The sequence below is a fragment of the Falco biarmicus genome, chromosome 19, assembly GCF_023638135.1.
Source record: "Falco biarmicus isolate bFalBia1 chromosome 19, bFalBia1.pri, whole genome shotgun sequence".
NCBI lineage: Eukaryota > Metazoa > Chordata > Aves > Falconiformes > Falconidae > Falco > Falco biarmicus.
Window position 1 is genome coordinate 5,584,096 of NC_079306.1, and position 19,006 is coordinate 5,603,101.

The 19,006-nt window shown below is 47.5% G+C and overlaps 2 protein-coding genes across 12 annotated transcripts in view; one reads left to right on the top strand and one right to left on the bottom strand.

The window, feature by feature from the left end:
* The window catches only part of POGZ (pogo transposable element derived with ZNF domain), a 37,601-nt gene extending 22,806 nt beyond the window's left edge, over window positions 1–14,795 (top strand). For 9 of the 11 annotated variants that reach the window (XM_056322149.1, XM_056322146.1, XM_056322148.1 and 6 more), the window contains 16 exons: window positions 26–201; window positions 943–1,051; window positions 2,000–2,293; window positions 3,070–3,267; window positions 4,000–4,109; window positions 4,512–4,846; window positions 5,580–5,734; window positions 6,274–6,374; window positions 7,244–7,390; window positions 8,327–8,461; window positions 8,964–9,136; window positions 9,704–9,844; window positions 10,318–10,377; window positions 10,723–10,835; window positions 11,403–11,427; window positions 11,562–14,795. In XM_056322149.1, coding sequence (XP_056178124.1) covers window positions 26–201; window positions 943–1,051; window positions 2,000–2,293; window positions 3,070–3,267; window positions 4,000–4,109; window positions 4,512–4,846; window positions 5,580–5,734; window positions 6,274–6,374; window positions 7,244–7,390; window positions 8,327–8,461; window positions 8,964–9,136; window positions 9,704–9,844; window positions 10,318–10,377; window positions 10,723–10,835; window positions 11,403–11,427; window positions 11,562–13,134 — 3,845 coding nt within the window. In that variant the 3' untranslated portion in view covers window positions 13,135–14,795. The remainder of the gene's footprint in view (window positions 1–25; window positions 202–942; window positions 1,052–1,999; window positions 2,294–3,069; window positions 3,268–3,999; window positions 4,110–4,511; window positions 4,847–5,579; window positions 5,735–6,273; window positions 6,375–7,243; window positions 7,391–8,326; window positions 8,462–8,963; window positions 9,137–9,703; window positions 9,845–10,317; window positions 10,378–10,722; window positions 10,836–11,402; window positions 11,428–11,561) is intronic. The other 2 variants (XM_056322144.1, XM_056322145.1) reach the window with 2 other exon arrangements.
* A 1,367-nt stretch (window positions 14,796–16,162) lies between these two features.
* Window positions 16,163–18,948, bottom strand: PSMB4 (proteasome 20S subunit beta 4). Its single transcript, XM_056322558.1, has 7 exons — window positions 18,811–18,948; window positions 18,393–18,599; window positions 17,830–17,976; window positions 17,582–17,663; window positions 17,346–17,462; window positions 16,755–16,843; window positions 16,163–16,301 (listed from the first exon to the last, which is right to left on the bottom strand). The coding sequence occupies exons 1-7, from the start codon at window positions 18,915–18,917 to the stop codon at window positions 16,289–16,291; spliced, it is 762 nt and encodes a 253-aa protein (XP_056178533.1). The 5' UTR covers window positions 18,918–18,948; the 3' UTR covers window positions 16,163–16,288.
* Between the last annotated feature and the right edge of the window lie 58 nt (window positions 18,949–19,006).

Below are 19,006 nucleotides of genomic sequence, written 5' to 3' on the forward strand. Positions count from 1 at the left end.
TGCTATGTTTCTGTTTTCGTTCCAGCTGGCAATCCTCTTGTTCAGCAAAGTGGACAGCCGCTAATCCTTACCCAGAACCCGACCTCAGGTCTGGGCACAATGGTAACTCAGCCAGTATTACGACCTGTGCAGATCATGCAGAATGCCAATCACGTCACAAATTCTCCAGTGACCAGCCAGCCCATCTTCATAACAACCCAGGTGAGTGCCCTTGCAGCTAGGGCAGCTGAGACAGAAGGGCTAGCGCACTCATCCCTGCAAGACTCTTCTCTGTTAGGAAATAATTAGATGCTTGTTTTAGTTTTTCTTGTGCACTTCAGTGGATTGAGCTGAAATCTGTTGGGGTTTTGGTTTTTAATTTATGTAGATCTAGAACTGGCTTTGTTTGGAAATAGCTTGTGTTCCTAGTCACTTGGCAGTTGAATCTCACTTGAGAAAATTGGCCACATTCCACACCCCAGCAGGTCCCGTGGAGCTAGCACAGGTCTAACAGGGCTTCATGCTGGCTCCCACTGGTAGCCTCACCAGTAGGGCCAGGCTCCTGCTGCGGGTGGGTCTGTCTGCGCTGCGTGACTTTGACGTTGCTGAATATTGAAATACTTTGGTTTATTTTCCAGGGGAACCTGCAGGTAATTTTTTTATTAAATGTCCGCTGGCTTTTTTGCATGTTTGCTGAGACCTGGGAGATCTCTGTAGGTGCTTAGGGAAGGAGCGGTTGAGAACGGGGGCTGCATATCAGAGTGTGGAATATTGGGAAGCACCGCTAGGGTAGGGTGAGGTGCTGGCCCAGGGTGTGTGGCCTCACAGTTCAAATGATCTATAGATGATAGTAGTGTTGGGGTGGGGGTTTTTTTGTTTGTTTATTTGATTTTTGGGGTAGAAAGCTCATGTTGAAAGTGCTTCAGGTTTGCCTGGTATGGTAACGGTACTGTTTGACCGCAGGGATTTCCCGTGAGGAATGTCCGGCCTGTACAAAACACAATGAACCAAGTTGGAATTGTTCTGAACGTACAGCAAGGTCAGACAGTTAGACCCATCACCCTCGTCCCAGGTAAGGACTGGAACAAGCTAAAGCCACTGTCATGTTCCTTTTTAGAGTCCCAAGAGTTGGAGAAAAAAAAAATTATATTTGAAACCTGTATTTCACCTGCCTATCTAGTAGCATTGAAGAAGGGGGGTTCAGCTCTGTAGTAGGTGAGATTTGTCCATATTTGTGGCTGTAATTCTGGTAATCATTTTGCAGCAGAGAGTAAGCCCTTTGATGGTAGTAACAAACCACTTTGCAGAGTAGGGGACTCCCAGCTGAAAGGAATGTCTGTCTCTTGGAGCTTCATATGATCTAGCCTCTTCAGAAAGCCTCAGCAAAGTTAATTCCAAAGTCCCAGCCCATGACCACCCCTCCCCTCTTCCTTCCTTTCAAAGTCTCCCCATGTTAGTGCTGGGAAACTGCCTGGGAACTGAGCCTCACACTGGGCATGATTTTTCTAGCACCTATTTCTGGTACGGGGTCCTGTCGTGCACCGTCAGGAAGACCAAGAACTCTTGTGTCACCAGGTGCCTGCTTTATAACAAAGCAACCATGCTAGTGATGAGCCACCTTTCACTCTCCCCAGAACACATCTCCAAAGCCTCGTATCACAAACTGATCTGCAACTGTAGGATCACCCTTGTCCTGCCATAAAAGGCCTTCCACGGGGTTCCTTTGGGCCTAGTGACCAGGACTATGAGCCCTGTGAAACTTGGTGGGATTTATGCTTGTAAGCTACTGGGGCCTTATGGAAAATTCCATCTAAATACAGTCTTCACTCTCTCTGCATCCGTGTTCGGTTTTAGTCTGCTTGGGAAGTGAAATTCAGGTGCTGAAGTCAAAGCTTCCACTGAAATGCTGGGAATTTTGGGAGCTCAGCAGTGTCGGAAAACAGGTTGCCCTCAGTTATTACTGTGCAAGGAAGGGAGCTCAATTACTTAATCTACCTTGTTTTTCCATTTGTTTTTGAAGCCCCAGGTACCCAGTTTGTTAAACCGGCAGTTGGCGTTCCTCAGGTGTTCTCTCAAATGGCCCAGGTGAGACCAGGTACAACCATGCCGGTCCGACCCACCACCAACACTTTCACTACGGTCATTCCGGCCACGCTTACCATCAGGAGCACTGTACCACAGTCCCAGGCACAACAGCAAAGTAAGTCCACTCCCAGCACCTCCACAACTCCTACTGCATCGCAGCCAACAACACTGGGACAGTTAACTGTGCAGCAGCCAGGGCAGTCCAGTCAAGCTACTAACCCCAAATTAGGTAAGAATTGCCATGGAAAAGCAAGGGGACTCGAGTCTGTAACACTGTCTATAATTTGATCTTCAAACGTATGGCCTAGCAGCTAAAAGGCAGAAGTTGAGTTGGAACTCCTGGGTGCTCTTTTTTGCCTCTGCCACTGACTCACACTTCATCTCTCTTACCTGGAAAATGAGGCTAGTCCGGTTTGGTTTGAGAACTAGTTAAATTCTGCTTTGTAGAATGTTCTGACACCATCAATTAGAAGTCCCCAAAAGTGAAAAATACTATTTGTAAATCACTTGTATTGTTTGAAACGTGAAGTTAAGTAGATGACGAACACAAACTAACAGTGTTGCCTTTTTATTTTTTTGTTGGCTGAATTCATGAGTGAAATGATGGCTCAAGAATAGTGACAAGCAATTTAAAAAGGGGAAAAAAAATACTTCACACAGCAAGTAGTCAGGTTATTTTTAGCTTTAAGTGACCATAATCATATACAGCTGCATTTAGAAAAGAAATACAAATGATTTTTGTGACCATCAGTGTCCTGTTTAGTTCATTGTGGCACTTGGCTCAGTATCTTGGAGTGTGATCTGGAAAGGGCAGGGAAGTTTACTTTCCCGGTCTTGCCAGCCTTCGCATTACTGGGCAGGATAATTGATGGCTTAGTAACCTTTGGTGAAGACTCAAGGTAGAAGAGCAAGAGCCAAGACCTACTAGATGGGGGTGGGATTCACACTGGATCAGATCTTACTGATTCCTTACTAGTGTTCTGGTGTTACCCGTTCCCTTGGCAGTGAGCATCGCAAGCTTTGTGACCGTAAAGAGACCTGGAGTGACCGGTGAGAACAGCAATGAGGTTGCTAAACTAGTGAATACCCTGAACACCATTCCTTCGTTAGGACAGAGCCCTGGCCCGCTGGTGGTTTCCAACAGCAGCCCTGTGCACGGTTCCCAGAGATCTAGTGTTTCAGAGTCGTCGTCGTCATCAAAAGGTACGGGCAGTGGCAGCTGTCCTCACTCAGTTGGTTCTGCTGAGAATGCAGAAGTTTTATTTTCTGGCGTGAAAAAAAAATGCTAACCTGCAACTGCTGGGATTTCCTAATAGGGATAACACTTGAAGAGCTTTGCTGTTAATTTCTTCATCTTTATCCGTACACTTTTAACCAGTGATTATATTTTGTTTGTGATTACTTCTTTGCATACGTTATTTTGCATTCAAAATTACTGGTGTGAGTTCTGCCATGTTGAGGATACACACACCTGAAATAATCTACACAAGGAGACAAAAGAATAAAATCTTTGCTTCTTTTCTTGCAAAAAATCACCTTCCTAAGGTGTTTGAGAAGTAGAGAAGTTGATTTAAGGTACATTTAATGTCATCTGTATATTCTGAGTTTCTTACTACAGCTGGAGGAGATTGGAGTCTGATGGAGAACCAAAGCATGCTATTAAAGAAAAAGGGCAGATGAGTTCAGCTCATTTATTTATTAAGTCTGATTTTGAGGCACTCCTATTCTTACTCTAGGTACTGCGGGGTATGTTTTGTCACACAGATTGTCAGAAGTTTGCATACTTTTGCCTTTTTCATGCCTCTTCGAGGCTAGTTAGCAGTTAAAAGTACGGCTCTTTCAAGTATTTCAGTATGCCAGAAAGGTTGCCTAGATTCGAAATGAAGCGTAAAGATTCTGTTTTTCTTGGTTTGTTTTGTGTTTTTCCTGTTACAGTCAGTTCTTCTCCTATTCCCACGTTTGATTTGCAAGATGGTGGCAGGAAGGTCTGCCCAAGATGTGACGCTCAGTTTCGAGTCACTGAAGCTTTAAGAGGGCATATGTGTGTAAGTAACCTTCCTAGGATGGGTGGTTAATGGATAATTGCTCGCGATTGCGGAGTGCAAGGAAGAGTTCTTCTCCCTAGATCAGGGGCTGCTGCGAAAAGGAAGGGTAGGGCTAGGAGAAGGTGAGAGGCCTCTGAAAGACCACCTAGAGCATTCCTCGCTGGAAGTAGGCGGGACCTGTTTGATGTCCTGTTGGGGCCAGGAGATGACTTTATTTTCTAATCTTACGTATCAGTAAACAAAATGGGAAATCAGATATTGACTCCGCTTTACTCTCTCCTCAAGAGTTCCCTTTCCTTTAATGGTGGTTAGTCTGTATCAGTTTAATAGTCTCTATAGTTCTTCCTAGATAGTTTAATGTGTGTGGTGGTTTTGTCTTTTGTTTTTCTTTTTTCCTTTTAGTACTGCTGCCCTGAAATGGTTGAATTCCTCAAGAAAAGAAAATCTCTAGAATCTGAACCAAATATTCAGTCTGCAAAGCCTCCGTCTCCAGAAAAAACTACAGCTGTTGCTTCACCACCCTCTTCTACTCCTATCCCTGCACTGTCCCCACCTGCTAAAGCTCCAGAGCCAAGTGAAAACGCAGTTGACTCATCCCAAAGCAAGCTCATCATGTTAGTAGATGATTTCTACTACGGCAGAGATGGTGGCAAAGTGAGCCAGCTACTGAACTTCCCCAAGGTCCCAACTTCCTTCAGGTGTCCACACTGCACCAAGAGGCTAAAGAACAACATACGGTAAGGCAATTGTGCCGCAAAAACAGTCTGCAGTGTTCTGACTACCTCTGATCTGCAGGAGGCAAAACGAGTCGTAAGCATCGGTTTCTCAGGCCCGGCAACTTTCCCGTATTGTAGCTTAAGACCAGAACTGAAGCACAAAAGGGAGAGATTTGCCTGTTGTCACACAGTTCAGTCAGGGCAAAAGTTGCAAGAAGATTGCGTGGTTAGAATAATCACATTTGTATTCTTTTTGGTTTTGTTGAGAATTTGAATTCTCAAAAAAATGAGAAGTCTCATTTGCTCTACTAGTCTTAGTAGATAATAGGAAGTAATTGTTCTTGAGCTGCTCCTCTCATCTTTATTCAGTGCTTTTTTAACAGAGGGAGAAAATATTTTTATGAAATAGTGTATTCTTCTGAGCGAGCCACTGTGGTGTTCTATTGTGATAACTGGACTACTGGTTTTTCTTCTAAGTTGAAATGTTTTGTCATTGTCAGATGAATGCCAGGCTGGGGTCAGAAGGGCTCCAAAGCAAGTAGTACAGCCTCTGTACTGCAAATTCCCCTGGAGTTAGGGGAGTGGGAAGCTGGTGGATATAAGGAGACTTCATTGGGTTTTGATGGGAAGAGCAAGAAGAAGCATCTTAGTGCATTTAAAAAAAAAATCTGGTGTAGCATTCACAGTGTTTTCAGGGTTACAGGTGCAAAATGTTTGGATTTCTCTTCACACGCTTTCTCTTCACCTCCCTAAGATTTATGAATCACATGAAGCACCACGTTGAACTGGATCAGCAGAATGGAGAGGTAGATGTCCACACCATCTGTCAGCATTGTTACAGACAGTTCCTTACTCCGTTCCAGCTACAGTGTCACTTGGAGAATGTCCATAGTCCCTATGAGTCAACAAGTAAGTTGATTTTGCTGTTGTTTAGGTTTAAGAGGGTTTCTGTCTTCGCTGTCGTCATTTAGGTTTTTAGAGGGTTTCTGTCTTGTATTAACTGCAGAGCTGTTGGGAAAGGAGTGTCCGTTCTGCCTTGCCCCTTGGTGCGTTTATTTTGTAGGCCACCAGAAAAATCCATCTAGGTTACATTTCTGGAAATTTACTGTCAGGAGTATTTTAAAGATTTAGTTCAATAATAATGTCATATAATTATATTATATACATAATAAAATATTATCAGTAGATTGACATCTGGTTTAAAATCACTTGGAAGTTTCCTCGTTAGGACATCTTGTTGTACCCACTGTTTTGTTTAAGAGACTTTTTGCTGCTTTTTGGAAACCTCTTGGAATATATTTTGTTGTCTAACCAGTTCAGAGAATTCAGAGCTAGTTTTTTTGGGTGAGTAGGTGTTTGGTTTGTTTTAAGGGACAGTTGTTACCAAAGCAACTTGTAATGGTGTTTTTAGTCCCCCAGCTTCTATGTGCTTTTTCTTTCTTTTGCAGCAAAGTGCAAGATTTGCGAATGGGCATTTGAGAGCGAGCCAATGTTTCTGCAGCACATGAAGGACACTCACAAGCCTGGGGAGATGCCCTATGTTTGTCAGGTATTAAAAGTGGTTTAGGAGCTGGACTGCACAAGTGCATACTAAAGAGTAAGAGGGTATCCAGCACTTTTCAGCAAAGCGTGTGGCTCATAGAGGTCTAAAACAGACTTGGGCCATAGAACAGCACTGTGGAGCCCATAGTTTCTTTTTTTTTTTCCAGGTGTGGACTTGGAGAAGTCCAGTGGCTGTTAGGGCAGCACAAGTAGCTGAGTGTTTGCTGCTAGTTCCCAGCACTCTGGCACTGGACCAGCTTGATGGACATTTGTTTAGTCCCAGGGCCTGCAGGCGAATTGCTGTGCCATTAAGAGAAGTTGTCACTGTGGAGCAAACGAGAATTATGTTGCTTGTGCAATACCTTTTCTTGACACTGTTACAGGAGATTTGTGCTTGCACCCTTTCTGAATATGTCATCTCCACCCAGGGGTCCTAACACTGTCCCTCCAAAAAGAAAACACAGAGAAGAACTTGTAAATCCGTTTTCACATAACATGTTTGTTCCAAATTGTGCATTTTGCTTAGACCCTGAAGGAACTGCTCTTCAATCTATTCCGACTGCTTTGCCTTGACTGTCTCTCTCTTTACGTTTTTTTTTCTTACTTTCTTGGATCTGGAGCTTGAGTTGTCACTGCTTCCTCTTTATACAAGTAGTTCAAATCTGTTTCTCCAAACTACTCTGAATATATGCTGCTTGATTTGGTATCTTACAGTCGGAATAAGCTATCAGGTTCTTCAGGACCTGGTTCCTAAACTCCACTAATAATATCTTTGAGGATCTGGGCACTGCTGTTAAGACCTCTGTGTTGCAGTGGTGGATGTGAGAGAGATTCCTACGTTCTTTCACTGTTAGTTGTTTCCGTCCACTCCTGTAGGTCTGTCAGTATCGTTCCTCACTCTATTCTGAAGTGGATAGCCATTTCCGAATGATCCACGAAGACACGCGGCACCTGCTCTGCCCTTACTGTCTCAAAGTCTTTAAGAACGGCAACGCTTTCCAGCAGCACTTCATGAGGCATCAGGTACTATGTCAGGGCTGTAGTCTGTCTGTTTGAGGGGGTTCGCTCCCCACAGAGATTCAGCAGGTAGTAAGCACGTGATTAGTCGAGCGTTCACTTGGAATAAAATCAAAAAGAAAGAAAACTGGTTGAAAGAGCAGGTTTTAGTAGATGCTGTATTCACTCCACAACAGATGCGGTTTGCATGCTGTCATTCCGGACCTTTCACAGGGATTGCGCTGAAGAGGCATTGCTCCTTTGGGGGTGGCACAGACTGTTATTACTTAACAGAAAAAAGAAAAAAAAATGGGTTGCTGGACTGTCTTTGCTTTATGTGATGATTAGCCAACAGTGGGCTCTCTGATATTCACTTGGGTTTTAAACTTTTCTATCTCTAGGTAATAAATAAATAAACAATAATATATGCACGCAAATGAATGTCATTTTCCTAGCTCAGTGTTCTGTTTCCATATATGTTGGCTGTATTGACAGCATATTTTACGTGGGTGTAGCTGAAGTTTACTTTCAGAATATAGAAATGCAGCGCTCTCACCCAGTGCCTGAGTTGATTTACCCCCAAAGTCCTTTGCTGACTCCCGAAAGAGGCAGAGGCAAGGCAGCTTTTGAAGGAATGCTGCCCCACACACTGCTCTGCTAGTGTGCCTTGCTTGGGTTTAAACATGCTGGGTAAGACTCGTTCCATGGCGCTTCCAGGTCTGGTGTCTTTGCAGAGCCTGATGATTTTAATTAACAAACCAAACCAAACCAAGCCACCCAAGATACGGGGCTTGGTGGGGAGGGACTTTCAGATGCTAAAGAAGAACGGGGCTGCCTGTAGCTTCAGAGAGGGGAAAAGTGTATTTGGGGTTGAGGTTTTTCTTTTTTTAAAACAAAAACCTATGCTATGTTGTGACTTCTGTTTCTCTAAAATGAAATATATTCCATTTGCATTTGCCTTAGAAGAAGAGTGTTTATCATTGCAACAAGTGTAGACTCCAGTTCCTATTTGCCAAGGATAAAATAGAACACAAGCTGCAGCACCACAAAACTTTCCGGAAGCCCAAACAATTAGAAGGATTGAAACCTGGAACCAAGGTAAGAAATCCAAGTTAACGGCAGGCCTCTGTCCTCTGTTTCCTCAGGAAACACCCGTAGCGTCTGTTTTGGTGTGTATTTATGAAGTGCTGCAAAACTGATGTTTGCATTACCTGCATCACTTAAACCACACTTGCTGGGACAGAAGAACACTTGCACTCTGTCCGTGTTGTGTGTGCTTAGTTGATGAGATACTTCATAGAAACAGTTAGAGAGGGAGGCGAAGGTGGCACGCCAGAGGTTAAACTCTCCTAACTAAGGTATCCGAACTAGTCTGGACGCCCTCTGTAGTCATTAGGGACAAGCAGGCACTTCTGGGGCTCAAGTCGTCTGTCCTCTTTTAGGCTACTGCTGCCCTGGGTGGGATGAATCGTGTCCTAGGAGCACCTGTTTATTCTCTGCTAAGAGCCTGAAAGACTACTCCAAACAGAGGAGTCTGAATTTGGATAGATCACTTCTGCCCTTGTGTTTTAGGAGGTATGGGTGTATCTGTTTTCTGCAGGTTACAATCAGGGCATCTAGAGGACAGCCACGGACAGTGCCAATATCGTCAAATGACATGCCGCAGGGCACTGGACAGGAAACCACTCCGCTGTCATCTTCTTCCGATCCCCAGCCCATCTTCCTGTACCCGCCTGTCCAGAGGAACGTCCAGAAGAGAGCGGTCAAAAAAATGTCAGAACGTTTTGCTAAATTTAAAATTCAAAAAAAAATTTTTTTTTTTTTTTTTTAAAGGATACGTAGTTAGCTTTTTAATGCCACAGTGATGGGTAACGTGATCCTCGGCACTGGACAGCTCTGTCTTACCGGTTGCCAAGGAAACTTTATGCCAGGAGAGTCTAGCTTCCCACAAAACCAGGATTCAGTCGTGTTAAGAAAGCCCCTTAAGGTGAAACTCTGAAATACAGAATTAGCTAGGCACTTGTATGGAAACAATGGAACTTCATCAGCATAAGGGCTTTCTGCCCACCCTGTGTCCTGCTGCCTTGTCTTCAGTATATATGTATATTTTTTTAAGTTATTATCCACTCTTAAATTGTGTACTCCTGACTACAGCAAGTGGAAAATGTTTAGCCTGGCACTGAGGCACCCTAGGAAGCTAGGGCGAAAGATGAGACTAGTTGGACTGCAGACTTCTGAAGGTTTACATGTCATTAATTTCTTCTCTGTCCTGATGCTTGTTATAACTCCAGAGATACCTGCCTGTTCAGGCGCTAACGAAAATATCCCTCTTACCTTCAGGAGTGTCTTGGGGAGGCAGACTTGTCTGGAGTGCAGCTTCGAAATCCCCGACTTCCCAAACCACTTTCCCACCTACGTGCACTGTTCGCTGTGTCGTTACAGTACCTGCTGCTCCAGAGCTTACGCCAACCACATGATCAAGTATGTGTGATTCTTTGAACGCTGCAGTAGAAATTCCTCCTCCCTGAATGCAGTAGCACCTCTGTGTCTGTCTGTCTGCACTGTAAGGAAGGGCTGTCGGGAAATTCCAGTTTGCTGTCGTGGTTTGTAGGAGGCTGGACACGTTTTCTGTATTGGTACAGACATGGGTGGTGGTTCTCAAATGAGATGAGAAAACTGAGTGCAAGAGCTGAGGTTCTTTCCAAAGTATCAGTATCGTAGCTGACGATATGTGTACCTGCGTGCTGCTGCAGAAAAGGGTCGTTTTCAGTGCTCCTAGGATTTCTTTTGAAATTCTCAAATTTGGTAATACAAAAACTTTAAAAAGGCAGGCAAAATGTTATTAAAACCAGGACTGGGTCTGTCTTTGTAAATGTGCTGTGTTTTGCATGGGTTTATAGCTCTTCAAATACCCAGAATAATTCTGATGTTTAATAAACTCTTTTGTCTTACAGCAACCATGTTCCCCGGAAGAGTCCAAAATACTTGGCTTTGTTTAAAAACTATACTGCCTGGTAATGGAAAACTTGTCATCTTATTTTAATCACCTGGGAATCTTATGCACATTCTTTTTCTGATCTGCCAGTTCTGTTCTTTCGTGATCTGCTTCTGAAGAAGCTCTGTTTATTTTTCACCACACAGGAAAATATGTTGAATTAAGGGCAATATGTTGAGACTCCCATTGCTTTCCAGTGGGAGTTAATGTTTCAGGGCGGGGACACTGCCTGTGTGTACTGGAGGGTGACTTTTTCTTTTCTAATTGTTAGTGAGGGGATGTACATATACATATTTTCATATCGGAAACTAAGCTCACTTCTCTCTTTCTTTGTGTTTTTTTCCTTTTCCTTTTTTCTTTCCAGTGGTGTAAAGCTGTCCTGTTCCTCTTGTCTCTTTGTAACATCCGAGGGTGATGCAATGGCCAAACATCTGGTCTTCAATCCATCACATGAGTTTAGTAACGTTATTTTCCGAGGTAAGAATTTGAAAAGGAGCAGAAAAGTTGCAAAAAAAATAACGTGGGGCAAAATAGTATCAGTTCATAGACTCCAGGTCAAACACACCTGTGTTTAGCATCAGCTGAGCACCGGTGGGTTCCTCTGTTCCTCCCAGACATCAGTGTACCTCGGTGACACCGGGTGGCCCTTAAGCAGCTGCTGGTGCTGGGCCGTGCGCAGCGCCCGGCAGTGCCGCCTCTGCCCTTTGTTGTGAGTTACCACAGCTTGGGAAGCTGGGTGGGCATCGCCTGCAGGGGTCCGGCCGAAGCCTGGCTTTCCTGACCCGGCTCCTCCTGTCCCTGCCAACGGGGGTGGCGGAACGGCTGCTGGTGCGGCTGCTCTGCCTGCCTGAGCGCTCTGGTCTTGGCTGCTGCTGGGGTTTGATTGGCTGGATCAGTGTTGGCTGTTCCTGCCGCATCCTGGGATGCTTGGGAGTAACAGCAGCAGGAGGCTGGTCCTCCTCCCTGAGACCCTGTTTGCTTGCACGGACTTGGTGTTTGTTTGCTAAGCTACAAATGTTTTCATTGTTTTGTTTTTCTTAACAGGGCCTACTTGGATATCACATTCCAGGTAAATCCGTTGGGTTTGGTGGGGCTTTTTTTTTTTTTTTTTTTCCCCTCCCCTCCCCCCCCCCCCTCGTTTGTTTTCCCTCAACAGCTTTATTTTCTGGGTTTTAAGAAGGTCCTGTGCTCTCTCCCTTCAAGGCACATTCAGCTCCAGGACAAAAGCATGAAGAACACATGCCCTACCTATTCCCTAAGTAAAGCTGCTACTGTGAAAACAAAGTCCGTGCTACCTGCGAAAGGTGACCTGGAGCCTGAACTGGCACCAGCAGCCTACAACAGACCTCTGGTCTGCCAGGAAGAGGAGTGCTTAAATATTGATGCTCAAGAAGATGAGCAGCCAACAAAAGAGCCTGAGCCTGCAAGCAAAAAGGAGCAGCTGTCAGTAAAAAAGCTGCGAGTTGTACTGTTCGCTTTGTGCTGCAACACGGAACAGGCTGCGGAGCACTTCCGAAATCCTCAGAGGCGGATCAAGCGCTGGCTACGAAGGTTTCAAGCTTTCCAAGAAGAGAACTTGGCATCCCTGTCAGAGGGCAAGTACCTCAGCCTAGAGGCTGAAGAGAAGCTAGCGGAGTGGGTCCTCACGCAGAGAGAGCAGCAGCTGCCTGTGAACGAGGAGACTCTCTTCCAGAAGGCCACCAAGATTGGCCGATCCCTCGAGGGCGGCTTCAAGATCTCCTACGAGTGGGCGGTGAGGTTCATGCTGCGGCACAACCTCAGCATGCACACGCGGAGGGCCGTGGCCCACCCTCTCCCCAAAGACGTAGAGGACAACGCCAGCTGCTTCATCGAGTTCGTGCAGCGGCAGATCCACACTCAAGACCTGCCCCTCTCCATGATCGCGGCCATCGACGAAATCTCTCTCTTCCTCGACATGGAGGTGCTGAGCAGCGACGATCGGAAGGAGAACGCCTTGCAGACGGTGGGAACTGGGGAGCCCTGGTGCGACGTTGTCCTTACGATCCTTGCTGACGGGAGCGTTCTCCCAACGCTGGTCTTCTACCGGGGTCACGTACAGCAGCCCGCCAACGTGCCGGAATCTATCATGTTGGAAGCAAAGGAGAACGGATACAGCGACGATGAAGTCATGGAGTTGTGGTCGTCCAGAGTGTGGCAGAAGCACACGGAGTGCCAGAACAGCAAGGGCATGCTCGTGCTGGACTGTCACCGAACGCACCTATCCGAGGAAGTACTTTCCTTGCTGAGTGCCTCCAGCACTCTGCCGGCTGTTGTCCCTGCCGGCTGCAGCTCCAAAATCCAACCTCTGGATGTTTGTATAAAAAGGACTGTGAAAAATTTCTTGCATAAAAAGTGGAAAGAGCAAGCCAAGGAAATGGCGGACTCCACGTGCGACTCGGACATTCTTCTCCAGCTGGTTTTGTGCTGGCTGGCAGAGGTCCTGGAGGTCATTAGTGACTCTCCTGAACTTGTGCAGCAGTCCTTCCTGGTGGCCAGCGTGCTGCCCGGGCCGGACGGCACGGCCAACTCGCCCACGCGCAACGCCGACATGCAGGAGGAGCTGATTGCCTCTCTGGAGGAGCAGCTGAAGCTGAACGAGGAGCAGCAGGAGGCGGCGGCAGCCGAGGTCCAGGATCGGACCCAGGCCGAGGAATCTGCAGACCCAGAAATCCTCCATCAGCTCTTCGAAGGCGAAAGCGAGACTGAATCATTTTATGGCTTTGAAGATGCTGATTTGGATCTGATGGAAATCTGAGCACTGCTCTGTGAATCGTGATCCTGAAAGGGTTATTTTTTAAATAAATGTTGGATGAGACCATTACACTTCCCTGTGGATTTGTGGGTTTAGGAAATTCGTAGGCGATCACTCAGATAAATAGCCATTTATGCTGTTCATTTATAAGTTTTGTGCTTTTTTAAAAGAAAAATCACTGTGTTGGTATTTTCTGAAAATATATTGTGGGTGAATATTTTTGCGTTTTCTTTACCTCACTTGTATCATAGTTTTCTGTTTTTATTGTGCAGAAATGTTTTGAATTATACATTGTCAATGTGACCATTTCTAAAGAAAGGAAAAAAAAATATGTAGCTAATGAACCAGTATATAAATCTCTTTGGTTGTCTTAACACAGGTTGTTTTTTTTTTTTCTTTTTTTTAACACTTGACCCAGAGATTTAGGTTTCTGTGGAAAATTTAGGTATGAATTACTGCTCTAATGTGTGAACCTTCTATAATTGGCCATTAAGATTTGGGTTTGGTTTGGTTTTTTGTTTTGGGTTGGGTTGGGTGGGGTTTTTTTTTGGTTTGGGGGGGGGTATTGGTTTGTTTTTTGTTTGGGTTTTTTTTTTTTCTAAGAAGAGTAATTATTTTGCTTGTGAATTTGGACGCAGGGTAAAAACACAAGCAAAAGCATTTTGCCTGTTCAGTGCCAGCGCCGCTTCTTGGGAGCCACGACACTTTGAACTGGGGTTGGACTGCGATCCGGGGTCAGGGAGTCAGGGGCAGTGCCGACCCAAACCTCTCGCTTTCCCGGTGACTTTCTGACACGGTGCAGTGGTTCCTCTCCTCCACCCGGGAAACCACCTGGCACCCACCTTGCTCCAAAGAATTACTGACAGAGGGTACATGGTGGAAGAGGAAAGTCAAGTCTGTCTTGATCTTCCTGTACAGTAGATGGGAGTTAAAACTGTACGGACCATTAAACGTTGACCTTTTAACTACCAGTAGTTGATAAACCTGCTTTAACCAGTGGCATCAGACACTACGTTCCTTAGAATTAGAAATCTGGTTTAATGAAACAAACTGTGATGTGCACAAAAAAAAAAAAAAAAAGAAGACCTTTGTTTTTATTTTTCACTGCCAGCTTAAATTTTTCTACAATTTGCATGTTTGAGGGTTTTTTAATTGTATGTATTATGGTATAAACGGAAAGCATTTTGACATACAGAATTCAGAAGCACCTGCACCTTTCTGTTTCCATAGAGGTTTTGTGAACCTTCCCTATTACCCAAGGAAAGCAGGAGGCAGCATGTGCAGACCTGTAAATGGTTCATCTTTAAAATGTACATAAGTGGAACATTTAATAAAACCAGGGAAATGGATTTATAAACATGTGTTTTTATTACAAACTATTTAACTCTTGTGATATCATAATGCTTAATATTGCCATGCGTCGCAGATTCCTCTGCAGGCTGGGGTCCCGCTCCGCGCCCTTCGCGGGGGGAAGACGCAGAGTCGTGTCGCATGTCCTGAAGAGTCCCAGAGATGGGACAGTAATTAAATGTGTTTACATGGCATTAACACTCAAGGCAGAGTTCTGTCCGACTGCATTTCTGCCACCCCTGCCTGCCCTTGAACTTCAGTAGGTTCAGTGGAACAGCCTACTCTTCCCCAGTGAGATTTTCTTTTTTTTTTTTTTTTTAAATAAAAGTCTGAAAAATCATTAATAAAATCCTCTCCTGAATAAATATTTTTGCTGTTGTTTATCTTGGGTAGTAGCAAATACCACTCGATATTATTTATTAATTTATTTCATGTAAAGCGAAGAAATACCCAACTTGGCCCTCTCTGAGGTGCACGTAACGGCAGCACAGCACCCCGCCGGGAGCTGTGGGGCGATCGCCGCAGCCCTCGTGTTTGTGTGTCTGCTCCCAGCGGGCAGAGCAGTGGGATGGAAGCGGGGAGGGCTGGCTTGTTCTGATCTGTTACCAGAGAAAACGCTGAAGCAACTAAAACCCACCGCCCCTTTCATCTTTGCCCTCTGTGCTTTCAGCTGGTGCGTTGGACAGGCACTGAGCGCAGAACGTGGATGTTTGTGAGGATGTGGCGTGCAGCACCGTTAGAGACGATGTGGTTGCGTGCGCTGGAGCCCGGCCGCTCGGCAGCTGGAGGAGGCGGTACAGGAGAGCAGCAAGGAGCCAGCAGGTAGGCAAGCTTGGCACCTCCGTCTGGGAACGCTGCCTTCCCCTCCTGGCTTCACCTTCTTGTCCAGCCCATCGCACTGCCTGGCAGAGCTGCTGCAGCACTGTCTGCGCTCACCCGCACTCCCGTCCAACAGCCAAAGGCACCACGGTCCTCACGTTCCCCGGGAGCGCCAGCGCTTGCTCAGCCAAAGCAGGAGGAACCCATCCAACTCTTCTGCTCAGCCGCATGCTGTTTGCAAATACTTCATTTCTTTTTTTTAAACAGAAAACAACTTTAAAGATGCGTTTTCCTTCTGTCCACAGGTGGCTTTTAAAGGGTGACCGAGGCTTTTTACCCACCCAGATCAGAACTCCGAGTTGCCTGGACCACAAGCACCCACAAGGTAGACACGGCACGTGCCACACGGTAGCCCAGATTGCTGGAACACCCAAAGGATTACAGCGTGCTTCCCGTTACGGCCGGCAGGTTGTTCTTTTAACTAGGGCAAATCGTGAAGCAACTTGCACAAAACGTGCCAACCTGCAACCAAAACCTTCGCTGGAGACACGGGGGAAAGCGAGCACTGTCCCCATCCTGGCGGCGGGGAGCACCGTGACCCAGCTGACACACACCCGATCGATCCGGTAAAGGGACTGCCGAGGCCGGTGCATTTACACTTCTAACAGAGTACGGTACCTACCAGAACCCCAGGCAAGAAAACAACAAAAGCTTTTTTTTTTTGCCGCTCTTCTCCAGCAAAACTAAAGCCTTGCAGCTGTTAGTAACCTTCACTACCTGAAACTAGGACTAGACTTCCTGAAATCAGTATTTTTGGGGCATCCCACAAACTCCATCCCACCCATAGTACAAACACACAGGCTTGTCTTAACAGGTTTATTTTGTTTCCAAAACAAGTCAGATCAGAACTTCAAAAGGAGTAACAGATTTACAGCATGTATAAAGGGTGATAACGTGGACACACCATCCTGGAGCAGCCCTTCGGAGATCACTCAAAGCCACTGCAAAGGAGATGTTTACATAGGTCAGGATACTACACAAAACCTGGGCGCGCTCAACATCTGCACTAACAAAAATCACCGTTTTCACTTTTATCAGGTGCTGCCTGTCAGTGATGCTTGTCCTGAGGAAGCACAAAGGCAGCAAAGCAGGCTCTACACCCACAAAACACTCTCCCATGCCCGAAGAACTCACACCGATGCCTTCAGGGCTCGGCCGTAAAAGGGAGAGCGGCCAGGCAGACAGTGGAGCCCGAAGCTGCCTCCCAGAGCGTGAGGAATCTGGGAGCAGCAGGGATCAAGGAGACTACTGAGGCACGTGGCAGGGACGTTCTCCTGCAACGGCTGCACATCACCCAGCTCTCATTAACCACTTTATTTTGTGCCTTCAGGATCTGCCGGACTGCCAGCTCGCAGGCCAAGAGCTCAAAGCGTGGGTAACCCAGCGAGCATTACCTGACAAGGTGTGCAATGTCCCAGTTGGCTTCCAGGGTCAATGGTCCTTCCACCTCCACGCCTTTCTCTGTTGCAATAGCTACTTCGTACTGAGGACAAAAAAACATTGAAAGTTCTCAATAAAGCCCAAATTCCAGACCTGGGTTTAGGATGGGCCCTGTGAAAGCTCTAATCAGTAAGTCAGTAATTACAGCCGTCCTTTAAACGGGTTTGTTTTAACGTGGCTTTGCATTCAGTAACATTTTCCTCGGTGGACAAGCAGAGGTAGTTGACAGTAGACAGAAAGGCTCCCAAAGCTAAAAGGTTGCAGCCTCTGGATGCTACAGCTGCGGAGATGGGAGAAGCATCATCAGATCTCAGAAAACACCAGAGATGAGCTTTGCTCAGACTCAGAGTGCTCTTCTGAGGCGCAGGGCACCAGGGGAGGCTGGCTCTGGAGGACAGCTTCGCTAACGCGATCTCTTACTACACCCCCTCTGCCAACTCAGGAGTTACTGCAAGGTTCCCTGTGACCAGAGGCGACCCTGGGTGAAGACTGGACCAGCAGCCCGCAGCGCGCACAGGCGTGGCAGGGCACAGCTGGGCACTTACTCTGTTGAATGATCGGGCATCTCTGTAATACAAGATTTTCATGCAACGCTCAATCAAGTCACGGGCCTCCTCCTTCGTCAGGCTGGATTTCTTCTCTAAGACTTCTCTCATCAGGGGCTAGGGGGAAAAAAAAAAAAACAAAAAAAAAAAAACAAAACAAACCCACAAGCCTGACAGCTCAGTCACCCAGCACTGAGGCTGCTTTAGCAGCTGAGCAGAGCAAGAGCGTACTCTACCTGAGCAAGGTACGCTCCGTAACCTGTAGCAAGCGTAGGGGCTTCATAGGCCACGCCAAGCATGTCCACGTAACCTAGGAAGCTGAAGGGACAGATCTGTGAGTGTGCTGGCTGTGCCGGAGAGCAACCTGACTTCTGAGCGGCTACACGTAGCCAGAGAACCTCCCAAATCCCATGCCATGAGAGGCAGCCCTGGGGAAGGACACACTATACCCACCACCTGCTCCACGCCGCTCGTCCTTGCTCACCTCTCGCCATTGTAGTACCCTCCGATGATGACAGTGTTCCAGAGCGGATTTATCTTGGACCTCCGGTTGTACATGACCCTCGTCAGCCACGAATGAATGGCTTTCGGGCTGTAACTGTGGCCATCTCCCAACAGCTCCTCATCGATTCTAATTTGGGTAGAAATTTCATCCAACTAAGAAAAGCCAGAAACCACCCAGAAAGGACAGCAGCATCCCCTGCTGCACCACACAGAGCACCCTCCCGCGAGCTCCCCGCGGGCTGTGTCCAAGCAAGACCTTCCCTACAAGAGGCGAAACAGCCAAAGGCCACAAAGAGCAACTGAAACTGCTCTCCACAGCGCTCAGCGGAGGATTTGGAAAAGACACTTGTACCAAAGGGATTGCCAGCGGACAAAGGGGATTTCAGCCCAGTCCTGTCCCTGCTCAGTAAACGCATTTAATTATGTTTCAGCCCTTTAAGGACTGGGGAAAGGGCAGCACGGCGCCAGCCACAGCAGGGTGGGGGCTGGCCCGGCCCGAGCAGGGCCGCAGGAGCCGCAGCCGGCCGGGGTGAGAGCACTTACACCATCTGGTCGATGATCTGCTTGAGGTACTGGAAATCGGCGTAGTCACCGGACGCACCCAGCATGGTGGTGTCATTCACCTTGAGGAGCCTGGAGATGCTGCGGAAGCGGGCGAGGGAGCCGTAGGAGCCCATCATGTCCGCGGCGATGATCACGCCCCCGTCGAACTTCACTCCCAGCACCGAGGTGCCCGTCACCATGGGGCTCCTGCAGGCCCAAAGGTCAGCGCGGCCGCGGCCTCCCCCAGGCCCTCAGCCCTCGGCCCCCCGGGCCTCCCCCAGCCCCAAATTCCCCGCCCCAGCGCTCCCCCTGCTCCCACCTCTGCTCCTCCCCGGCTCCCCAGACCCACAGCCCAGCCCCTCGGAGGCCACCCCAGCGCCCCCAGCCCCCTCGCCCCCCGCCGGCCCCACACACTCACAGCGTCCGGCCGGCGGCGGAGCCGGGCGCGCCGGGAATGTACGTCTGCCCCGGGGCCGGGCCCCCGGCCCAGAACGGCGGCGGCGCCCGCGCTCCCCCGACCTCCATCTTAGTCACGGTGCGGCCCGCGCTGCGCAGGCGCTTCGGGGGCGCGGCCCCTCCCGGCCGCCGTAGGCCCAGGCGAGGCGGGGCGCCGC

Coding starts and splice junctions, on each gene's coding strand:
- PSMB4 (XM_056322558.1), bottom strand. CDS start 18,917: ATGGAGGTCGGGGGAGCGCGGGCGCCGCCGCCGTTCTGGGCCGGGGGC. Junction 17,664..17,829: donor GGGTACTACAATGGCGAGAG/GTGAGCAAGGAC, acceptor CTGTCCCTTCAG/CTTCCTAGGTTACGTGGACA. Junction 16,844..17,345: donor ATGCCCGATCATTCAACAGA/GTAAGTGCCCAG, acceptor TTTTGTCCTCAG/TACGAAGTAGCTATTGCAAC.